General features: G+C 39.2%; 3 protein-coding genes across 7 annotated transcripts; 2 read left to right on the forward strand and 1 right to left on the reverse strand.

Annotated features, from left to right (window-relative positions):
- Positions 1-7,607: 7,607 nt before the first annotated feature.
- On the forward strand, positions 7,608-9,266 carry si:ch211-127m7.2. Its single transcript, XM_033326036.1, has 3 exons — positions 7,608-7,799; positions 7,891-7,993; positions 8,247-9,266. The coding sequence occupies exons 1-3, from the start codon at positions 7,705-7,707 to the stop codon at positions 8,595-8,597; spliced, it is 549 nt and encodes a 182-aa protein (XP_033181927.1). The 5' UTR covers positions 7,608-7,704; the 3' UTR covers positions 8,598-9,266.
- A 410-nt stretch (positions 9,267-9,676) lies between these two features.
- On the forward strand, positions 9,677-12,222 carry LOC113166426 (cell surface glycoprotein 1-like). The gene is made up of 2 exons (XM_026366553.2): positions 9,677-9,867; positions 10,698-12,222. The coding sequence occupies exon 2, from the start codon at positions 10,705-10,707 to the stop codon at positions 11,608-11,610; it is 906 nt and encodes a 301-aa protein (XP_026222338.1). The 5' UTR covers positions 9,677-9,867; positions 10,698-10,704; the 3' UTR covers positions 11,611-12,222.
- A 1,790-nt stretch (positions 12,223-14,012) lies between these two features.
- terb1 (telomere repeat binding bouquet formation protein 1) lies at positions 14,013-22,332 on the reverse strand. Of its 5 annotated transcripts, XM_026365993.1 has the most exons (22): positions 21,956-22,209; positions 21,679-21,753; positions 21,438-21,548; positions 21,185-21,316; positions 20,512-20,643; positions 20,225-20,285; positions 19,685-19,803; positions 19,370-19,498; positions 19,129-19,281; positions 18,903-19,034; positions 18,632-18,757; positions 18,257-18,393; positions 18,159-18,171; positions 17,849-18,125; positions 17,666-17,736; positions 17,494-17,571; positions 17,047-17,283; positions 16,315-16,401; positions 16,022-16,093; positions 15,882-15,923; positions 14,882-14,961; positions 14,013-14,294 (listed from the first exon to the last, which is right to left on the reverse strand). In XM_026365993.1, exons 2-22 carry the CDS (start codon positions 21,713-21,715, stop codon positions 14,118-14,120), a joined length of 2,403 nt encoding a protein of 800 aa, XP_026221778.1. In that variant the 5' UTR covers positions 21,716-21,753; positions 21,956-22,209; the 3' UTR covers positions 14,013-14,117. The 5 variants fall into 5 exon arrangements, 4 of the variants coding, with proteins under 4 accessions (XP_026221778.1, XP_026221777.1, XP_026221776.1 ...); XM_026365992.1 differs by lacking the exon at positions 21,956-22,209 and adding an exon at positions 22,250-22,332 and having other exon boundaries at positions 17,849-18,171; XM_026365991.1 differs by having other exon boundaries at positions 17,849-18,171.
- Between the last annotated feature and the right edge of the window lie 28 nt (positions 22,333-22,360).

Genomic DNA, 22,360 nt, shown 5'->3' on the forward strand with positions numbered 1-22,360 from the left:
AGCTGAAACAGGACAGTGTGTAGTGTGTTTGTCTTCACACACACACACACTGGACACCTGTGCCAAAAAGCTCACAGGGAATAAATCAGTGGCACATTTCTATGCAGGAAAGAGAGAGAAGGGCACATTCACTGTTGTCTTCTCTCATTTTTCTCAAATGACACACACACACACGCCCTAAAGCCTGAAACAGCTGGCTACAGATGCAGATGAAGATGAAAATCGAAAGAGTTGGATGATGAAGACTTCCCTTCGATGTGTTGCCCTTTAACAGCACAACCTTTTGATTTGTTCTGATTGTAATGGCTTTCAGTCAGAGTCCTTGCTCTCACCTACAGTGGGGGCTATAGAAAGATGCACACTCATCCTAATATGGCCATATCTATCCATGTTAAAGTATATATTTCAAATGTCTTCCAATCTGTCATTCTTCAGATTTAGGGCTGGAAAACAGGGATTGTGACACTTGTCAGTCATTAAGTTTTTTCTATGCTGACCTCTGGCCACCATGTCAAAGTCACCGTGTCACTTTGAAGCTGTGAATAGGTCTATATGCTTATACATATACATGCATTTAACAGAGAATATACGTGGCCTTAGGTTTTAGCTACTGCACTACATCAGTCTTGACATTTCATCATGTATCTAAATTATTGGCTAAAGTCTGCAAAGTAAGTAGTAACTATTATTGCAAGATGAATTTGAGCGAAAAAAAAACAATATTTCCCTATAAATGGTGTAAAAGTATAAAGTAGAAGAAAACTGAAATGCTTGTGCAAAGTACAACGTAAAAAACATGCAGTACTTCCAGTGAATATTTCTATTTAACAAACTGTACTCATGAAGAGATTAGTACCTTTCTTCTAAATATGTGTAATCTATGCTGAAAAAGCTAAACCTGTCAAAACTAAAGAAAAACAGCAGCCACCAAACTTCACTTCCAGCAAAGCACAAAACAACACGAGCTATCAGAGCACCCAGGGGCCACATTTTACAAGTCTCCAAGGCCATCATTATTCAGGGAGGTGGGACCAATTTTTCTTCTGCAGTAACAACCTCAGGGTAAATGAATTCAGCAGCACACTCACCTCCATGATACGTGCACCATCATTGCCAAGTTGCATCATGTGAGCTGTGTAAAAAGAGACGCTGTACCACTGGGATTGATTAGAAAGTGAAAGTGTTGTCTGTGAGACGCATGCATCATTTCTTTGAGTATGTTGTTTGGTTTAGGAGGACTGCTGCAACACTGCCTGGTCCTGAGCAAAGTGACTTGCCGTTGACAAACCCCTGTGAAGACTGAACCAGCGGTTGCACTCACGACCAGATGCCCCAGTTGGCTGCTCTCACTGTCTGTCACTGTCTCACAATCACGCACATGCAAACTGATACGCGGAAACTTTCGATCAGTGCACATCAAAAGTATTCAAATTTGCACCTGTTGCCATGGTAACTGGGCTGGTATCTCGCTCGTTCCTCCTTCTGAGGCAAAAAGGGAGAGGTTTTAGGGGTTTTGATAAAGACGGGGATCAAAGTGGAACAAAAGACAAAATCTTCACAGACCGTCTACCTTTGCTGCTGATGACTTTCTGCAACAGGAACCTAATGTCTGTTGAAATACTGTTTTTCAATACTGTCTTTCAGTCCTTGGTGAGTCACTGTGATGATAATGTAATGGTTAAGAGAGCTTTTGTAATACCGACGTGCCCTTGAATTCCCCTTCACTGTGCGCATTTCTAAAGAAAATGTATAAAATCACTTTTCAGCATGTGTGGGCTCTTTCTGTAGGAACCATTTACCAAGATGCTGAAAACAGTGTTCCTTGATATGAATACAATGTTCCCGACGCAACTGATTTGCGTAATTGTGACTGCGCTGAATGAGAAAAATGTTTGCCATTTTGTTCTTGTCAACTGAGTGAAAAGCCCTGCAACAGCAGAAACAACTGTTTCCAAGGTCAATAATGAATTTTCAGTCTAAACTTTAAGAGCACCATGAAGCACCAAAGCAGCTACTGATGGAGCTGGTGATGAGACTGCTGCACCAACTTTCAGTCTTAATATACAGTACATAGATACATCAGCCATTACTGAAACGTGAAAATCACTTTTATCAGCTTTGTAGCTGTAGCAAGTCATGACAGCACAAGCTTGTAACAAAGAGAAGCTGCATAAGAAACCATGATCTCAATGTAAATCCCCTAAATCTCCCACATCACACTTAATCCTCAAAAGCACTAACATTCCTTCAGCTGTAGATTAGACTCATGCAATGCTGTTAAGAAAAAGGAAGTAAACTGTAATGTAAAGATAAATAATTCTTTTCTTTACTGCTCAGCTGTGTAACAACCAAGAAGAAGGCAGAGTCAGAAGTAAAAAAAAAAAAATGGAAGAGGATAATGAATCCTAAATTGTTCATTTGCAGGGCCAGGACTTAATTAGCATTTTGATTGGAGTCTCAACCAAGCAAGTGATTGCTCCTATTACCGTGCACTTGAGGATGAAATGAACATCTTTAATTTGGGAGAGTATATGGCTGAGTGAGCTGTGTGACAGTGCCGAGTCGAGTCTACAGTACTTACATCCTCCTTATTTGTACTTTTGTTCCCTTATTGTAAAAAAAAAAAAAAAAAACGCACATGCTTGTGTCACCTGCATTTTTGTTTTGTGCATCAAAAAAAAATAACTTTATCACCTAGAAAAGAATACTGTGCTTTTAAGGAAAGACTCGTGTTTATGGTCAGGAATTACATCACAGAAAATGCTGTGCAGTCCAACAGTAACACGTAACAGTGGGGATAAGAGGCCCCCGGCCAAACCCATAGAACTACTATAACTCTCAGGACCTGACTTGAATCTGTGTCACTGTAGCTCGATCTGCTTGTTGCAGTAAAACACAACAGACTGGCAAACTGAGAAGAAAATCACTTTTATCAGCTTCCAAGGAAAAAGTCATTAAGATGCCACCATGAGTCTCTGATTGGCAGGAAATCCCTGTGGATTTGGCCTATTACAGTTGATGAGGAACCAGTCGCCTACAAGCTCTGTCTTTAGGGAACAGATGACTGTCCTAGTGACTTCTCATTTATCATCACATCGATTTGCTTTTTCCTATTTGTCCCCACACCCATTTTAGCACCACAGATTTTATTGCCTTTGCTTGCACCATTGGGCATTTGCTGTTACAACTATAGATTATGTCACAACTAATCATCCTTCTGGACTCCAGTCCACTCTGGTAAATCCTACACTCAGATGAGGAGACAACCCCAGGTCATCCAGCACAGCAAAAACATATTTAAAGCATAATTTATCTTTTACTTTTCTTTTTCTTTGCAACACTATTAGGTCTGTTTATCAGAAACTTTACCTGGACAAAACATTTACTTGAAATCTAATCATCCTCGAAGAAGATTCCCTACATAATAGTCAGCTTAAGGTTCAAAGCCAGACTGTCCAGAGAGGAGACCCTGCCACTGAGAGTAAATAAATATCTTATTCCTAGACAGATGTAGACATATTTGTATCATGCAGCAGGAGGAGCTGATGCTAAACTGCATTCTTATCTCTGACCCATATGACACCAGATTAGACAAAGAGAGGAAGAGAAGAAACATGACCTCATTAGACAAATGTCAGAAAAACAACCATAGTATAAGCCTTCAACACAAATCAAAGTAAAATCCAAAGCAAGACACATTTGGCAAGACAGAGCTCTACATTTTGCTTTCACCTTAATCCTGCGTGTGTACAATCATTTGCATCCTTCATCTGTGCTTTGCAATCTGCATAATTGGGTTATGCTCATCCTCAGCTCCTGCAGACAGCAGCATCTTTCTTCTGAGATGTCATGTTTGATATCGTCTAAGAACAATTCATCAGAGACAGAAGCGCGCACACACACAGTCCCTGTTTATTCAGTTGTTGCTAATCTGCCTTGTGCAACTCTTAGCATCGCACAGCTTAACACAAACTTATTGACTCTCTCATTTCTTCTTCACGTCTTTTTGAGATCAAACCTAAACTACACCCAAGTGTAAAACAATATTTTGAGGGGAAAGTAGTACAGTACGGAGTTATTTGAGATGTGCCATCTGGGAATTTGTTCCTTGAGGCATCTTCTTTTTCAAAGAATTCAAATTAAATCAGGAAGGAAAAAACATTGTCACCAAAAACATTTTCGGCAAAGCACCCTGCAGGTAAGAAGAAAGGTTGGAGGCTCTGTAGGATGTTTTGGCACGATGTTCACACTGGTAGAATTGATTTACCAGCTGGGTCAGAAAACTGCAGCACTAAGACTTTCCAGTTAACGGATCAAATACAACAGATGTTTGTGTATTTGAAGTTATGTACAATTAAGTGACAAATAAAAAATAAAGAAACCAGAATGAATGAATGCAGATCAGGACAGAGGAGCAGATTACAGACCATCTAATCACGTTCTGTGAAAATATATAAAAATTCAGAATAGGCCTTTCTGATTCTGAATTTCAATCAAGATGGCAAAAGGAAAAGATCAAAGCGACTTTGAAAAAGTCGTTGTAGGGATGGAAAGAGCTTCAACTGGCCAGTGTTTCAATAGGATCATAGACTAATGTGGCGCCTGCGTTTAGAGCTGTGGGAAAAACATCAGTAAGAAGGATGTTGAAATTGTGCTTGTGAGAGTATTTGATGACATTCACGCCCATGCATTAGTGCGATATGTAAAGAAAAAACACAAGAGCAGTTCTTCCTCAGGTGACTGAAAATGAAGGTGCATTGGAAAGGTAAGGTACTGGTTTACAGGGATGTGGAAAAATGGTATGGTCATGGTATGTGTCATCCTCCACTGCATATCAGCTACTCTCCCTCAGTCATAGGGAACAAGGGATCACTGGAATGTGTGATGAGTATGTAAATGGTGTGACTCAAATGCTACGACCTTCACAGTCACTAGATCTCAACCGAGTTGAACAACTATTTTGGACCGTGTCAGACAGTGGTTTCCAGCACCATCATCATAAAGAGGGAAGGTCCTTTGCAAGAAGGGTCCATGCAGCAGAGTCCAGAGACTGTCACCTGAGTGTACCTCCTTTTTTACCGTATGACTGTTTTTCTTTAACAGATAAAGTGTTTTTTATGTTTTTGGTGCCACTGCACAAAAGAAAATAAGATTCCATACGAAATCATTGAACATGTTTACACCAATATCATGCACTAATGTAATACTTGACGCAAATGCTGTGCTGCCACATCATCAGATGACATCAACCCGTCTTTACTACGGGAATATCTTGATTCAGTTTAAACATTCTGCTCTTTCTAAATCTCGCTGTCTTATGCCATATGGCCAATCACAAGCAGCGTTTCTGGGACAGATGGCCAATGGTAATGACCTTTACTCAGAGCAGGGTTAAGCCCAGGAAGACAACTAGAAGATTAGTCTGCTTCTCACCAATTAGGGCCCGCAGAGTAAGAATAATGTAAAGAAGAGGCTGTGGAAAATTAGAAGACATATAATCAAATCAAGTATGCTCAGTTTACTTATTTATGCTTTCTTTTATATGTTTAGTGAAAAAAATCAGCAGTTCATAAAATTATATCTAAGTAGATGAAGGTGCTTTTTAAAGTTTCTACATAAAAACAAGGGGATTACATTATTTATTTATAAGTTTTTAAGAGTCTTCATTCTCACATCAACATCAAACCAGCGTTAAACAAAACCCCAGTGCTGATGCTTTCATGTTAGTACTGTAGGTTCAGCAGACATTTTGACCATGTTCGACCCACAAACTCAGCAGGCAAGTAAAGCAGTGACAAGCTTTACTCCTTCAGCAAACAGAAATCTTCTTAGCATGGCCTGATCTGTGGATGTGGCAGCTAGCCCGGATGTTGAGTCAAATGCTACTTTAGGTTCCTCAAAGATTGTTCCATGTTTAAATGTTTTTTTATAATTAATTTAATAGTTTTAGCAATGACAGTAATGAGGTAATAATAATGATAAGCAAGAAATATATGTGTGTGTGTGTGTGTGTGTGTGTGTGTGTGTGTGTGTGTGTGTGTGTGTATATATATATATATATATATATATATATATATATAGGATATATTTCTGTGTATACTTCTGTATATATGTATATATATTGTATGTACAGTATGCATTTAAAAATGGGTTTGACAAATATCACACCATTAGTGTTGTGTACTTGGTGTCTAAAATTATCAGTTTTCACTTTGTGGGATTTTTAATTATCATGTCGTAATTACATAAAATGAAATAGGAAATGACTAAATATAGGTCAGTAATACAGTTTCTCCTAAAGGTTCCTCTCATGAGGACTATCCACTGCAACTAATAATAATATGGTGGCAGATTTTGAGGATTTTTTTCATTTGATTCCAGTTAAGCCCTTTGATTATTTGTGGTTCCTAAAATGCGCTGAACTTCAGAGCTTTAAGGAAAACAACATTGTGTGTGCATCTGTCTGTAAATATGCTCTTCGCCTTGAGACACATTCCACACATTTTAATTTGGTCAAATATACAAAGCTGGTCTTTGCAATCAAGGCCTAAGCACTTGTAGGAAGGGGCTTTAGAGACATAATTAAAAGGCCTGAGTGAGAGAAAGCAGCTTTGGGTACAAAGTGACAGAAAGTGTGAGTCTGATACAAGGTTGTTTCAACATTGGATTGAAGGAGGGTGATAAAATAACAGAGAGAGGAGAAACGAAGGAAAGCAAGAAAAAAAAAAAGGTCATGTGACTAGACCAGCATGGATTATACACAATCGGCTAGTAAGAATAAGATGCACTGCTTTATAAGCCATCGGTGCTTCACAGTGTCCTCACACACCCAGAACCCAGACTCTCATTATTTTATCACCATATGTTGTAATAATGCCAGAAAGCATCACATTAAAACAATAAAAGTCTTTTTAGGGAGATGTTGCTGTGTGTTGGTGAACTGGCAAACAGCTCAGCCTACAGTACAGAGCCCATCCAAATATATAGATAAATATATGAATAACATAGTGGAAGCAAAAACATAGGCAATAAAGCAACCAAGCAACAAAAGTGGCTCAAAGGAGACAACGGAAAGTCAAAGGTGAAAGGTCAGTGAAAGATGGGAATTTAGATGGTGAGCCTTTGCGACACAGTTTTAATTACACGGCACATGACTGCAACACAGATTAATTGTGTGTGTGTGTGTGGGTGTGTGTACTTAAGAGTGCTAGTACATTTGTAGGCAATATAATGAGATGTAGGGAGAGACGTATTTAACAATATACTGTACATGTACTTTGAACATCATGTCAAGTACATTCAGGAGACAGAAATCATTAAAGGTCATGTAAACATGGATCCTGGCAAATTCACAGAATAACCTGGGATTTTAGTCATTTTAATTAATTATCCCTTCACTGTCCTAGTTTGTGTCCAATGAGCATGTATGTAGTTATATTCACTTTATGTGAAAGCAGGACAAAGTATTTGTCCATGACCAGATGGACAAACAGCGTCTGTGCTGCTGCTGCTGCTGGACACGGTGCATTACGCTGTTTGTCCGCCAGGCGGCGCTGAACTGTGCTGTCGCCTGTCAAGTGACGTCACCAAACTGCGACCCCCTTTCGTTTCCGTTTCCAGTCAGTAAATAAACAATAATACGACCAAACTGTCCAAGTACACACGACTACAGCTCCGTGTGCGTGTGAATAAAACAGCGAGCTGATGCAGAGACACCGGGTTCTGCCGTCGTGGATGGCGAAAAAGCAGGAGAAGGAGAAAGAGTCGCTAACGAGGCGCAGAAAACGGAAAGTTGCGAGGTGAAGAATTAGAAAAACAAACGTGTTTTCGTGCTTCAGTGAAGTCTGTTAAATCACTTTGACTTACAGATGTGCACTGATGTGTTTTCAGGGCCGTTTTCTACTGTATGAACGAGAAAGAGCTGGTAGAAGCTGCTGTTTCGTGTTTGTCCAATAGCGGCTGCGAAGATGTGACTGTCCACACTGACCACAAGGTGGCGCTGGTTCTCTGTTTTCTAATGTTTCCAAATGTCCTGATACTCTACTACTACCTACTAGGCTGTGGGAAAATCTAAATGCATTATTATCCTGCCATAGATTTTGATATCTATGGTTATAACTAAACTAATTTTACTCACTAATTATGTATTACCAATAGTAGAATGAGATGTTCGTCTTATCTGATAAGATTTTGCAAAGAGGATTTATTGCAAAACATTAACTATTGTCTGAAACATGCCCACACAGGTTGGAAACATGGCAGGAGACGCCACGGTGGAACATACCTCTTCAAACACAAACACAAAGCCAGTGATGGAGGTTTTAGAAGAGGAGTCTTCAGACTGTCATGATGCCCTGGAGTCGACATACGTTTCAGAAACAGACTTGGACATCACTGAGGTAGAAACTCTGCCATACAGCAAGAGCCCACAGCATCAAGCACCCGAGGGTCAGAGGTCAGAACCAGTTGAGGATCACAGCGGTGTCACCGATGTTGAACTGGAGGCTGAGAAAACAGAGGAGCGGCCAAAGATGAAAGGAGATTCAGCAGAGGAAGAGGATGCTTTAAGACTTGTGCGGGAAATCTTTTTCTCCTGACAATGAACTTAATTGAATGACACTATAGTGTGTGTACTTACTACAAATGTTTGCACCAAAAGAAAACTCCTGTCCAGCACTGCATTTACTGTTAGAGTTGCTGCATTTTACACTAGACTACTGTTTAGCAGAAATACAGCGGCGTTTTATTTTTATTTTGTTTACAGTCCAACCTGTAATACTGAGAACCAAGACAAAGTGTCTTCTAAAGGTTAGGTTAGATTCTTAGACGTGAACATTTTACTCAAAGCTTCGACCAGAGAGCCGGGACACGTTGGTGTGTGCTCTCTGAAGTGTCAGTGAACAAAATACTGAACACTTAATGCTGATTCTGATCATTTGCCAAGCACTATACTGCACTCAGTGGAAGCTGAAACCTCAGTCTGTGAAGGTCTTATGATAGTTAATGTGGGCATAGCAGCTATTAGGTGCACCTCAGGCAAAATTCAAGCCTGACCATATTTTGGTTTTTAGTGTGATAGTTTTACTCATTTACATACTTGGCCTTGGGTTTAAGTAGAATGAAAGATTTCATCATTGTGTCCCAAAACAGACATTTAGTAAAATCCTATAGATGTAACCAAGTGATTTGTGAAAACAGTTTTCAAGCAGGTTTCCTGTAATTTGCACTGTACATTAAACACTGGCCGACTCTTTGGTCGAGCTGAGGGAGCAGCGGTCTTGTGTCCATCTATTTCAAGTCAGATGTCAGCTTCCTCCCTAACACACAGGTCAGCACAGTTGTGATAAGGTGCACACCCACACTGATACAGAACCAGATGTTCATGTCCTCCCAGCTCACATACGGCTGAACGAAAAATGAGCAGGAAATCCAGAAACAGAGCATAACTGAAGCAATATGTGCTGAGCATGTGATGATGACAGACGTCAGTACAAACTAAAGTTATGCACAGCAAAAGTATAAATCCTGGAGAAAACCTCAAAAAGTATGACCTCATACTTCATGAACTGGTTAGACTAGAGACACAGTGCAGCCACTTCACGTTTGATTGCCTGACAAACAAGCAGTTGAGCTTTTGTCGGTTGTGAAATAACGAAATCAATGTGGATGAGGAAGTGCAGTGGTCTCGAGTCGGTGCCGCGCACAGAGCGTGAGCGCGCACGGCGCGCAGCAGCATTTGCGCGGCTCCGCGATCCGAGCTGCTTGGTGCGCGCAGCAGCGACAGACGTGCGGACTTCACCGAGCAACACACACAGAGATCATCTGCAGGGTTTTCTGCTTCCACTGCAACGCCGGAGGATTGAAAAGGTCAGTAACGTCCACGTTATGATTAGTTAAGGAGACTTCACATGATAACGGGACATGTTTTCACGTTTCAGTTACATTCTGCACACTTTAGATAGAGTTTGTTGAGCACAGGGAGGCGGGGTCGCACGCAGGAGTTTTTCTGAGTTTAGTTTTTACCAGCAAATAATAATAATTAGCACTTTGATATTGATCATTTTAATATTATATTATAGCTGTGGCGTCATTATGTTACTATTGCTCGAATTAGATGTGGTGACAGATCTGTTCTGATAAACAGCACAGCTGGAACAAGGTGTGGCTGTTCTTACAGGATAATTACAACAGCAAAGGAAACAATAAGCAATCATTTCCCTATTAATGGGGCTGTTGTGTGATATTAAAAGGCAAACACGAGCAGTCCACTTGTCTGATCTGGTCCAGAATAGATCTCTCATGGAATTAAGATCTGAGGGATGGGGTACAGGAAAAGGGAGAACAAACAAACAAAACAAGCAGATTCATTTGACTATAACACTGTCACATGCTGTGTATGCAGTCCACAGAGACAACAATCTACTTCATATTTTGGTTTAGCTGCCTAAGTGAATTCTGATCATTGCCTTGAGTTATAATAGTTAATCAGTTTACTTTTTTTTTTTTTATCCCCGAGCAGCTGCATGTTCATGAATTTTGATGAAAAGCAATAGCTCCAACTTAACCACAGGAATTTGATGTAATATTGAGCTGGAAAGGATTTGATTAAATCAACATTTCACTTAAAACAACACAATGTGACAAATATTAATATTTGAATTAAATGTATTTTCTTCTCATTTTGAACCTCTATCTAGATTCAACATGGGAAACAAGGTCACCAGAAGGCGAGACACTCCAGAAGAAAATGCCGAAACCTCTGCCACTGCAGAGGAGCCAGCAGAAGAACCTGAGGAGACACAGACGCAGGAGGACAGTGAGCCAGAGAATCTAGACGTGGTTGTCGGGGAGCCGGTGACACTAGTGGCATGTTTGCCACGTGAAGAATGCATATCAGAGTGTAAAAACGTGGAGTGTCCTGCTGCTGCACTAAACACACAAAATGACGCTGAACCAGAGCCTGTGGCAGAGGAAACCCCAGCTCCAGTACAACCTGAGCTTCTGGTTTCAATCAGTGATCCACCTCCAAAATCAGAACCCGCTGAAGAACCAAAACCTGCTGTGGAAGCTCAGCTCGCTCCAAAACCTGAGCCCACTTCAAATGCAGAGACAGAAACTGAGGCAGTCCCTGAGCCCTCATCAGAGCTAGTACCAGACCCAGCTGAGGCTCCAGAGCAGCAGACAGACATGCTTACCCAAGAGCCTCTGCCTAAGCCGGTGATTTCTTCACCCACTTTGATCAACCTGGGTGTTCCTGATGTGACTCTTCAACCTGTTGACACTCCTCCCGCCCCAGCTCCCATTCACAACATGGCCGATGCAGACGAGCCTTCAGACATCCCAGTAAATGAGGAGTGCCAAGACGGTGCTGAGGCCACGTTTGAGCCAGAAAAGCCTGAAGATATATCAGAGTCTCTGGAAGAGCCAATGGAGGCAACAGATAATCTGGAACAGCTTGTGACAGATGCCAGTGAGGACAGCGTTAGCAGACTCCTAAAGAACTTGGAGCTGCAAGGAAATGACCTTGTCCCTGATCTTATTCCCAGTGATGTCAAGATCCCCGATGACACTCCCATCACAGACATATGCAGATCCACAGAGCTGATGTGAAACCACTGAAGACGAATTCACGAAAGAAGTGAATGAATTATTTTGGTGATACCTTCAGTTTTTACATGATGTCTGATAGAATCACAGATAATTTTTTTGTTTTTCTGCTGTGGAACAAATTGATGTATCATCACTTTTCACACTAAAACTATATATTGATACATTTTGCTTGGGATACATATATATAACCAGTGAGTATGTGGGTGAGGTATAAATGGAATATACAGTAGGTTTACTTAAGTGTATTGTTGGACAGCAGAGATCTTCCTCTGTGAATTCACCAAGCAAGAATTTAAATATACCATTACTGTACATAAAATGATTGAAGGGCGTGTAAAAAGGTTTTTCATGTTGAGTAGCAAGTTAAAAGTAAAAAATTGAACACAGTATAGTTAATGCATAACTACAGGAAATGGACTGTAGCAATGTAAACATAGACAATATATGTCACTGTATAGCAGTGTACTGTGTCCAGTATAAATGCTTTTGTTCAGACTTTGCAGTTTTTATCTAACAAGAGTGACCAATTCCTTATTGTATCTTCAATAATAATAACAATAATCTTTTCATTCAAGTAGTGGCTTGTGAAAATAAAAAAAATATTATTCCACATGTTATGGCTGCCCTTTTTTTTTAAATAAAAAATATTCTTATTGGTTAGTTTTGAAAATGGAAAATGAGGAATACTAGCAGATCAAGATAAAGGCAAGTTGGCATAATACTTAACATTCATTAGTTGTATGACTTGCTGTTCCATCATTTCAATGTGGAAAGTAAGCTAGCTGGCCAGAAGTGGTTATGTACGGTGCATGGATCTGTTGAATTGACATTTTGGAGGTTTTTCCTCACACATAGAAATCAAATTCTAGCCAAGCCAGCACAAATTCTCGTGGGAGAAGGGATGAGAGGGGAGGGAGGAGAAGGGGGAGAGACAAGGCCACATTCTTTCCAGAGGAAGGAGGTTTTCGGGGGGCCTGGGTCAAAAGTCTTCAGTGACTATGTCACAGTCCATGAGAAATCTGCTCCTCACATAGCTCTCCCACCACACTGCTCCCGCCTTCAACATATTGCTATCCCAACATTCTTAGGAGTCAGTGGATTGCTTGAAGAGCCCAATTCTGCCTGCCTAAAACTTAAATGTAGAAAAATAACTTACTTAACAGTACTTAATGAAAGGAGGGCTGCACTGCAGTATCATCACCGGAGCTAGTTTTTTTTCAAAAGACAGCGTTCATTCTATATTAGAAGATTGTTGTTAGGTCCTCCAGTTCCATAATCATATAATCCATAGTTGCATTAGGTTCCACTCCCAGTAAACATTTTATTTTGTCCAGTCACACCTAACTTTAACAACCCACGCCTCAGGGCATGGCAAACGGGTTAAGCCCCATGGTTTTAGCAACGCACTGCTGAGTCCCTATGGAAAGGGAGAGGCACGCTTTAGACAGTGATCTCAGTCAAGCTTCGCCTTTAGTAAAGAGAGTTAGCACACTGAGCTGCATCTTGAATAGAGAATAGATAAGCAGCATGATTTGTGCTATTTGTGATTCCTGTCATTCCAGAGGCTATTAGCTCAATAAACATGAGTGTTGGATTGAGTCCCTCATCTCCTTGTTGATTTCCTGTCCCTCTATAACTTCTGATGGCCGAAGCACAAGAACTTGGAATGTGATTTCGTGACACCACATATGAAGGAAGTCACAAAAATTGGATTCTTTCAAAGGTCCTAGACAAAGCACAAGAACTCTTTTTTTCTTTGTGTTTTTGCCCTAAACGTTCTTGCTAGAAACAAAAACATTAGCTAATACCCTAACATTACACAACTAATATGTTCTGTTTCACTTTTCCATGGATTAACACATTGACCTATCCTCCATATTATACTAATTTCAGCTGAAGAAGCAAAGAAAGTTATTTGATTTTTAAAAACATTAGGATCCAATATCATCCAAAGTGGTACACAACAATTTTTCAACTAAGCAAAAGCAGTTATGATGCAAATACAAGTGGTTGCCGAACTGTTTAGGGCTGGGCCTTTCACTGCCACAGCTCTCAAATACATTGTACAAGTCTGTCAGATCTCAGAACATGTGACAACACCACAGTGGTGGTGATTCATTGATAGGTGGTGCTACAGTTAAACAGGGACTTTGGTACAGTGGCCTATATTCAAAATCTGGAACAAGTCAACCTTACAAAACATTCCACTCACTTCTGATTATTATTCATTCATTCATATTATTATTTTTATTTTTAACACAGTAAATTATGTCTGCAGGTACATTTTTAATATAAAAAGGGTAATGAATGTCTATTCCTATGAATAAAATACAAATAAGTATTTGACGGGGAAGATTCTGAGTTGCATTAGCTCTAACTAAAAAGAAACATTTGACAGTATCTATTAAAACTGTAAACTGCAGGAACATTTTTATTGTATTTCAAACAAGAAGCAAAAACAAGGCAGTTCAGTTTCACAGTTACCTTGAAAAAACTTCCTTATTACCTCATTTATTTTTTCTTGTTGCCATTAGCCGCCTGTATTTTTTGGCCAAGTCAACATTGGTGCGTCCAGATTGGAAGGGATATGACCACAAGATGGAGTTCCAGGAGAAGCCAAACATCTTTACTCCGCTCAGTAGGTAACACACCTCCTCATGGCTGAAGTCTTTTCTCCTCCGTCTCTAAGAATAATAAAGAGAACGTCAGAAAAGACAAAACTTTGAGGAAAGATTAGATTGGATACCACACATGGACAGGAAAGTATGAACAATGGAACAATCCACATGTGCATGTGGACGCATATCATTAACAATATTACTGAAACTTATCACTTTTATTTAATATCAAAAATAAATGAAATAGTGCTTGTAAAACATCAGTTTTTCATTTAGTTCTTAACATTTTTTACTATTTCACTACTGTCATAAACTAATGTTTATGGACTGGTGGTTTCTATATTTTATGTTTTTTCCACATTTGTTCAAATACAAATTGCATCAATAATTCTGAATTATCATTCAAAGCCTAATTACCTAGAGTAATTTAGTCTTAATTTCGGTGAGACAACTAAAAGCATTTTGCACTGCGCTTCAATGAGCTTGAAACCATTTTTTACAGTTTGGTAAAATGCAAGCACACTGTATGTTCATATATATATATATATATATGTGAAGGCAGTGAAATCAACAAGCAGATTACGGTCATTGATAGTAAAAGTCTTTTGATTCTAAATATTTTTTTTACTGAAAATATTTTTTTTAACTCTTACCATCAAACTGTCACAATCTGTGCTTGTCTTCAGCTCATCATCACTGACACATAGTCTGTTATTAATCTCTGCTCTTCTCTCTGTATTTGAAAAATAATACAGTTTTATGTGTGTATGTTTTTTTATGTGTGAAGAAGACTAAGAGGAGGCCAGGTTTAACAAATAATTCTGTTACTCAACAACATTAACCAGAGTTAATTTACAGAGGGATGATTTATATTTGACCTCCTACCAATTTTCCATTAGATTACATCTCCCAGTATCACAATCAGGAGGAAAAGAATGAGTGAAGAACAAAAGGTGGCATCAGAAAATAAGAAAAGGGACAGAATTAAGAAAAGTAGATTAGGAAAGAGGAGAATGATGGAAAAACAGTTGGACTGCATAGAGAAAGAATAAAAATGTGGCCTGTGCAGAAGAAGAAATATGTGTATGGACCCAAAGTGAACATTGGAAAATGCATTTGGCTTAGCGTATAAAGATACACTAAATCTCAGCCTGTCAGCACAGAAAGACTACACTTTACAATACTGGTTCTGCATCCTAATTATTAACACTCCAGCTTTAGGGCTGCAGAAAGTCTGATTCAGATAAATATATACTTTCAATGTGAACCATAGTCAGTGTAATGCAAGTACACAACATGCAAAATCATAATCTCAAACACACTAAAATCCTTTTCATTTCACTACGACGTCACTGGCACAACACAAAAGCATCAGAACACACCCTTTCAATCCTTATGTCGCTCTCTCACTCACTCTCTCATATTGTTATATAGAGTGTGAAATAGCTTAATACAGCTGTGTTTCTCTCAACCAGCTCTTGCCTGCACTGCCAGAACCCTGGCTGCAGTTCAACATTCCTTCGGCTCTTTGGTTTGTGTGCTGCCAAGAATACACTGCAGAGGACAGCTCCCACCACAGGCTCTCAATCATAACATTCACACACACTTAAAGTAATCTACTGTAAATACCCATATCTGATATCACGTATTTACCTCCGGGAAGATGCTGCCTTTTTAAGGGAGTCAAGCATGGACCTGAGAGGAGAGGTGATGGGAATATATGTTATATGTAAATGACACCTGGAAAAGAAAATGTGATATCTTTCTGCAATAATAACAAACCAATACGGTACTTGTCTTGTTGAAAGAGTTGAATGGCTCCTTTTTAGCTCCTATGTACAGCGGAGTCAGAGTAGGCATCACTCCTATCATAGACGGAAGAAGGTGACACCGAAATAACATATTTGAAGAATATGAGCCTTCTTATGCATTTCTTTTTCTGTTTATGTAAAACATCTTGATGCCATCACAAATGTTTTAGGGTTTGCTATTAATATTTTAGGACTAAGCTCATTCTCTACAATCCTTTTGAGACATACTTGTGTTAAAGAACAATATATAAAGCTATTTGCTGCATAATTCCTACCTTTGTACCTCCTCCAGTGACCTTTTGGAATGGAGCGCTTGCCTATCTCTGCTCCTTTACTTCTGGGAGTCAGGCAGACCTCTTTTACTGTTCAGTAGAAATCAGACATTTTATAGTAGTAGTAGTTAAAGATAATGACATGTTTAGACTAGGAAGTTAGACTAGGAAAATAAAATTGATCGTTATAAAAAAGGTTGGGACAACAGTTTCACATGGCACACTCCAGACAGAATCTCACATTAACATATTCACTGGTTTTCCTTTTTGTCATTATTTTTTTTTTGTAATGCATTAAAAATAGAGGTGGAGTTATAAGTAGTACTCATAATTTACAAATACAAACTTTTAATGCTGTCAATTACAGTGAGTCTGACATAGGTTGTATAAATATGTATACAGATATTAAAAATCATGTTCTAATATCTGTATATTGTATATTCTTCTTAACAAATAATACAGTATTTAGGCCATGTTGCAGAGCAAATTATCCAAGGCTAGCATAATGAAGTTATAGTAAGCAGGGGAACAAAATGTATAACTTCAAAAGCACAAACATTCAGAGTCGCTCTGGATAACACAACAATCAAATCCATATTTCTGTTTTGCTTTCCAACAACTATGAGTGTTGCTGGACTGTACTCTCTGACCAATCACACTGGAGTCAGGAACAAGGCCAAGAGCCTTTTCAGAAAGCATTTTTATTGTGTAAGTTCAAATGTTTTAGCCTTTTACCGTTCCAGTGTTCACTGCTTCTTTGTGGTCCTGCTGCTGAACCTTTGTGTGAGTTTGGGTCTGTCAGCTCCACAGTGCTGTCCTGAATCTCTTTCCTAAAAAGACGGCTCCAGTGATGGGTCCTGAATTGCTTTGTGGCCTCCTGGAGAACCTTGTGCATCTCACAGTTGTGACGGCAGGAGTTTTGAAGAGATGCAAAAGTACGACTCGTCACTTCCTCAAAAGGCAATACACAACCTGTAGGAGAGTTAGAAAGAAAGAAATGTGGAGAATTAATACAAAGATCCAATGTTAACTTTAAACAGCTCAAATTTGATTGCAATTGGTTATGTTGCTTAAGTCAGATCAGATTTTTCAGGACTGAAAAAACACGTTGAACTCTCAACAGCCATTTGATAAAACATAATGTAAGGAGTTTCAGTGAGGGACAGCTTAATTTTCTCCTACCTGCACACCGGATATTAGATTGTGCATGCTCCTCTACCAAGATTTTCCTCGCCTCACTCACCTCCTGTTCCTGTAATTCTAAATATAAAAACATATTACAGGAAAAAAAGGGCGAAAGTAAAGAAATCAGATATAACATTGTGCTTTACAGGCACATAGCTGTGACTCTTACCCATTCCATCAGTACATTTAATTTCTTTTGGTACACTGTGTATCACTGGTGCTGGGGGTTTAAATGGCTGACTAAAGAAATAAAACAAACATAAAACAGAAGAAAATGTAATCATGAAAGCCACCATTTAATTCAAGTTTAGACTGTCTGATTGATAGTAATAAACAGAGAACCTTTAGTGACCTGTTTGGTGTGTGATGCTCTCTGCCTCCCTCTAGTGGCAATAGATGAGAAGCTAAGAGGGCTCCAGTGCCTCTGCACACAGAACATACATCTCCTCCGCTGGTCTTATCCTCCCGAGTACTTAAACTGGAATTCGTGTTTTGAAGTGTAATGTAGTTGTCACCACCTGCTTCTACATGCTTAAGAGTGCTGGTCTGTCTATATGCTGTGGGAAAACCTTTAATAGGCTGGAGCGGTCGAGGTATGGCTGCAAGTAGTGATGGTTGGCTTAGCACTTTAGATGAAATTGGCGTGTCTGTATCTTCCTGTTCATTCTCAGTCTCCTAAAGATAAACATAAGCACACATCATGAGTCACAAATATACATGCTGATCAAACTAATGTCATGTGTGTGGAAACATGACTAACTTCCAACAGTCTCTTCTCTAGCAGGTCTATTCTGCTCAGAAACTCTCTGGCTGAGGTCTTTAAGCTTTCCATCTTTGTAAGAGGCGTCACATGTCCACCCTCCCCATGCATCAGACCAGGCACTCCCAAAGACATAGCTTCAAAGGAAAATACAAACAACTGATAATGGGGGATCTGCATTCGATCACTCATTTAGTCTAATCAAAGAAATTAAGGCAGTGCAGGAAACCTACCAACTCACTTTTAGTTACATGGGTCTGGTAACGTATCAGATCTGTGTTCTTTCATTTATAGCCCCATTTTTAATGACAAACTACACTGTGAAATAAATTATAGAATAGATGTAATATAATCCAAAAAAACGCTTTGACCTACTGGCCTGTTTGCAGGTTTGCAATATGAATGTAGCAGCCCTCCTAACTTCATCACTTGTGTCTTCTGTGAGTAAAGTTATGATAAGAGGCAGGCCACCATACTGCACCAACTGGAACTGGTGCTCCTCTACAAAAAGGAAAAAAATTGGACAGCATAACTAATCAAACAGTACTCTCAATGGAAGGAAGACTGCTTTAGACTCACACTGTGCGTCAAAGTCTCTAAAAAGACACCAACACAAAATATTACACACAGTACTGCACAGTCTTACCAGTGGCCACGGTGCAGTGGCCCAAGGTAAGTAAAACCGAGAGCCTGTATTCAGGGTCCAGGTTTGGGCTAGCCAGCAGGGAGATGAGATGGGGCACTATGCCATACTGAGACAGACCTGAAGCAAGAGCAGCTAAAGAGAATAGAGTGTCAGTGGAGATAAAAACTATTTGGCTATTTGCATGAACTCTTAATGTGCATTTTTTGTTTATGAGGTCAATACATACGGTTATCAGTAATACAAGCAGAGAGGGTCTTGGAAATAGTGACAGAAAGCTGGCAAGACAGCAGGCTTGTGTCTGCTGCCGAAGCTTGACGGACCAGTACAAGAGTAAGAGTTTCCAAACACCCAGAGGCTGAAAAACTCTCCTGAACACAGGCTACAAAGAGGCAACTGGTTATAGTGTCAATTTATGTGTTTTCATCTTTAACTTACAAAAACTCAGGTTTAACAGAGGACCCTCCTACCATTGTTTGCAACTGTCATGGCTATGAAGGAACATATCGGTTGAAAAATCTCTGTGCATGGCAGAGCAATCTGCTGAAGCCATATTTTTATTATTGGAAAGGCTGAGACACAAATACGCTGACCCTCCACTGGAAGACAAAAGGAAAACAAAGTGAGCTTTTGTTCTCACTCTAGATACTCATATCAATACAAATCAGAACAGAATACAATATCATTACATGTGTGACATGAACATAGCAGCCAAAATGGAGTGACCATCAATTTGTTTCATGCTAACTGTACAGTACAAAGAACAAACACACAGCTTCCATTACCATTCTGAGGATTGTTGACACATCCACAAAGAGCAGTAGAAACAGACGTCCAAAGCTGGTGGTTCTGAGTGGCATTAGCTATTCTCAATGTAGCATCTGTGGAGATGGGGAAAGTGGACCTGCCAAAATATATATTATTAAACCTCAATATACTCTATGTGCTTAGATAAGTGGCTACTTTTTTGATGCTAAAGGTAAAGCAACCAAAGAAAAAAGGCTGTATTGGAATGTATAAATCTAAGTTAAGGTCCAAAACAGGTTGCTTCAGACACACAAGTCAACGACATGTTATTATCACACATAAGGAATCCTTCAGCTCCAAGATTGATGACTTATTGCTTTCTGAATATTGCAGGTGAAACATATGTTTTTTTCCCCTGTGCTGATGTGTGACCATTGGAGTTAAATAAACGTAGAAATGCTATTGATTTGGGTTTATGGTCCCTCTATTTATATGTTACATGCACTTTTAAATGTTTGGCATGCCTAGTGAACGTCAATATAGTGAGACTATTAACTAGCTACAGCACTGAAACATACCTGAACAGATCCAGTAGAATATCCAAGCAGCCAGTTGTTTGGGCTAAAGTTTGTCCTAATTCTGTAACAGAAAGCCACAGGAGAGTTACAAAGATCTACAAAAACAAGCTCATCATACTCTCAGAATTCTTATATCAAGAGTACTTTTTCCCCAATACATTTTGTTCCATGTGTATGACATTGCTTACTGGAGTCTGATACCAAACCAAAGTAATGTCTTCACAGAAAAGTGACACATAAATGTGAAAGCAGATCCTGGAACTTTAAAACAAAGGGTTTTTTCTTACTGTTGTTGGCTACCAGCACAGACAGCAAATACACAGATACTCTCTTCTGTGTCAGTGGGATGTCGTCTTTCATCAAGCAACCAGCAAGGTCTGCAAATGTCTCTTTTCGGCTTAGGGAATTCTTGCAATACACTGGCACAAGAAAAGATAAATAGAATGGCGTGAGTATGTAAAATTTAATGTAATTTGAACTTAAAAATACCACATAGCACCAGTACAGTAATATTATACGCACTATACAGGTTTGTTGTATATTTGTCAAATATAGTAAACATATGCTATATCTAACTTGATCCCACAGATACAAACATGTAAAGTTTTAATATGCCATAATGGGAGAAAAGGCTGCTGCATCTGTGTTCCTGGCAGCTTTTGCTATCACACAATATATAGAAAAACTGCTTGACTAAATACTTGTTTGCCAGCCATCTATTAAATGTTGCAGCACCCAAGATTACACCAACATTTATCACTTCAACATCTGCCTAAAAGCAACTTCCCGATGAATAGCCTGGAAAAATTCTACTTATCAAATCGTCAAGGACGACTGACAAGGCTGAACTGACTTATTTGGGAAGGATTTATTTGTACATTAATCCTTGACTTCAAATGCTGCAAAGAACATTATTTATTGGACTTCGACCTTCAGCATCTATCACACACACATACAAACCATTAGCCTCTGCCAGCGTGCCAAGAGTGAAGAGGGCAGTCTCCTTAACATCTGAATGCACAATACTGGACTTGGAGAGGTTATACACAAATACCACCCCTCCCATTTCCCGCAGCAGGTCCACATTATCCTCTGAAATAATGGAAATAAATAAAGAAGAAACAGACAAATAAATATGTCCTGTCAATGGGTCATGCTGATCTCATGAATGCATTACTAACATGAGATTTTTGATGGTATGTTCTTGTGTTACCTCTCTTTTCACAGATTGAGTGAATGGTGAGAAGAGCTTGTTTCTGTAAATCAGGACTTTTCATCTGAAACTTCAGACATTCAAGCAGCAAACTGAGATCTGTCTTTATGGCTGAAAGGAGAGCAATAAAATATCCAGACACACATAATTCACTTTTGTGACAAACTGTAGTGTTATATTTACAAATAAAAAATGTGAACATACTACAATGTGTTGTAGTGTTAGCAACAAGGTCACTTACTGTTACGGCTGTTGCCGGATACTCCTGTCTTATCCATTTCACACTTTTAATCACTCAGTGTTTAGGAGTCAATACCTTAAATTAAATGTTAACGAAGTAACAATATAGTTAACGTCATCATAGGAATGTCATCTCTTACTACAACATCTAACCAAAGATAGCGCTGTTTTATGTTAACATTATAGTTAACCTTAACCTTAGCTAGCTAGCTGTACTCAGAATTAACTAGCCAACTAGCGTCACTGACAAAAATAAACATTCAAAATGTAATACTAACTTCGGCTAAAGCAACTTGTCTTTCAAGGTACATTTCTTCTTTCGGCTAATGGCCACACTTTTGTAATTAATTTGTTAATGTGACACAGTTTTGCTCTAAGCTAATTTAAAGCTTTAGCGTTTATCGTTCAGGGTGGTCGTCCTCTCGCGTTACCATAGCAACAGACAGAAAGTTCAGCTATTTTCTGGAAACTAATGTCTCTATCTAAATATAAAATTGTCTATTATTTTGTTACTTCTAATCTAATTATTTGTTCTACGATGTTAAGTTAGAGCACTATACACTTAAATATACCTATGAGTATTTAAGAGAACACCGTGCCAGAAACAAAGATCGTCTATTTGCACTTTTCTTTCTTCTCTCAAATACGGAATGGCACCAAATGCTTCTAGGACTACAAGACTG

Source organism: Anabas testudineus, chromosome 6 (assembly GCF_900324465.2).
Source record: "Anabas testudineus chromosome 6, fAnaTes1.2, whole genome shotgun sequence".
In the NCBI taxonomy this organism is placed as follows: domain Eukaryota; kingdom Metazoa; phylum Chordata; class Actinopteri; order Anabantiformes; family Anabantidae; genus Anabas; species Anabas testudineus.

Coding starts and splice junctions, on each gene's coding strand:
- LOC113166426 (XM_026366553.2), top strand. CDS start 10,705: ATGGGAAACAAGGTCACCAGAAGGCGAGACACTCCAGAAGAAAATGCC.
- terb1 (XM_026365992.1), bottom strand. CDS start 21,715: ATGGATAAGACAGGAGTATCCGGCAACAGCCGTAACA. Junction 19,282..19,369: donor CATGACAGTTGCAAACAATG/GTAGGAGGGTCC, acceptor GCCTCTTTGTAG/CCTGTGTTCAGGAGAGTTTT. Junction 18,758..18,902: donor CCACTGCACCGTGGCCACTG/GTAAGACTGTGC, acceptor TCCTTTTTGTAG/AGGAGCACCAGTTCCAGTTG.
- si:ch211-127m7.2 (XM_033326036.1), top strand. CDS start 7,705: ATGCAGAGACACCGGGTTCTGCCGTCGTGGATGGCGAAAAAGCAGGAG. Junction 7,800..7,890: donor AGAAAACGGAAAGTTGCGAG/GTGAAGAATTAG, acceptor ATGTGTTTTCAG/GGCCGTTTTCTACTGTATGA. Junction 7,994..8,246: donor CTGTCCACACTGACCACAAG/GTGGCGCTGGTT, acceptor ATGCCCACACAG/GTTGGAAACATGGCAGGAGA.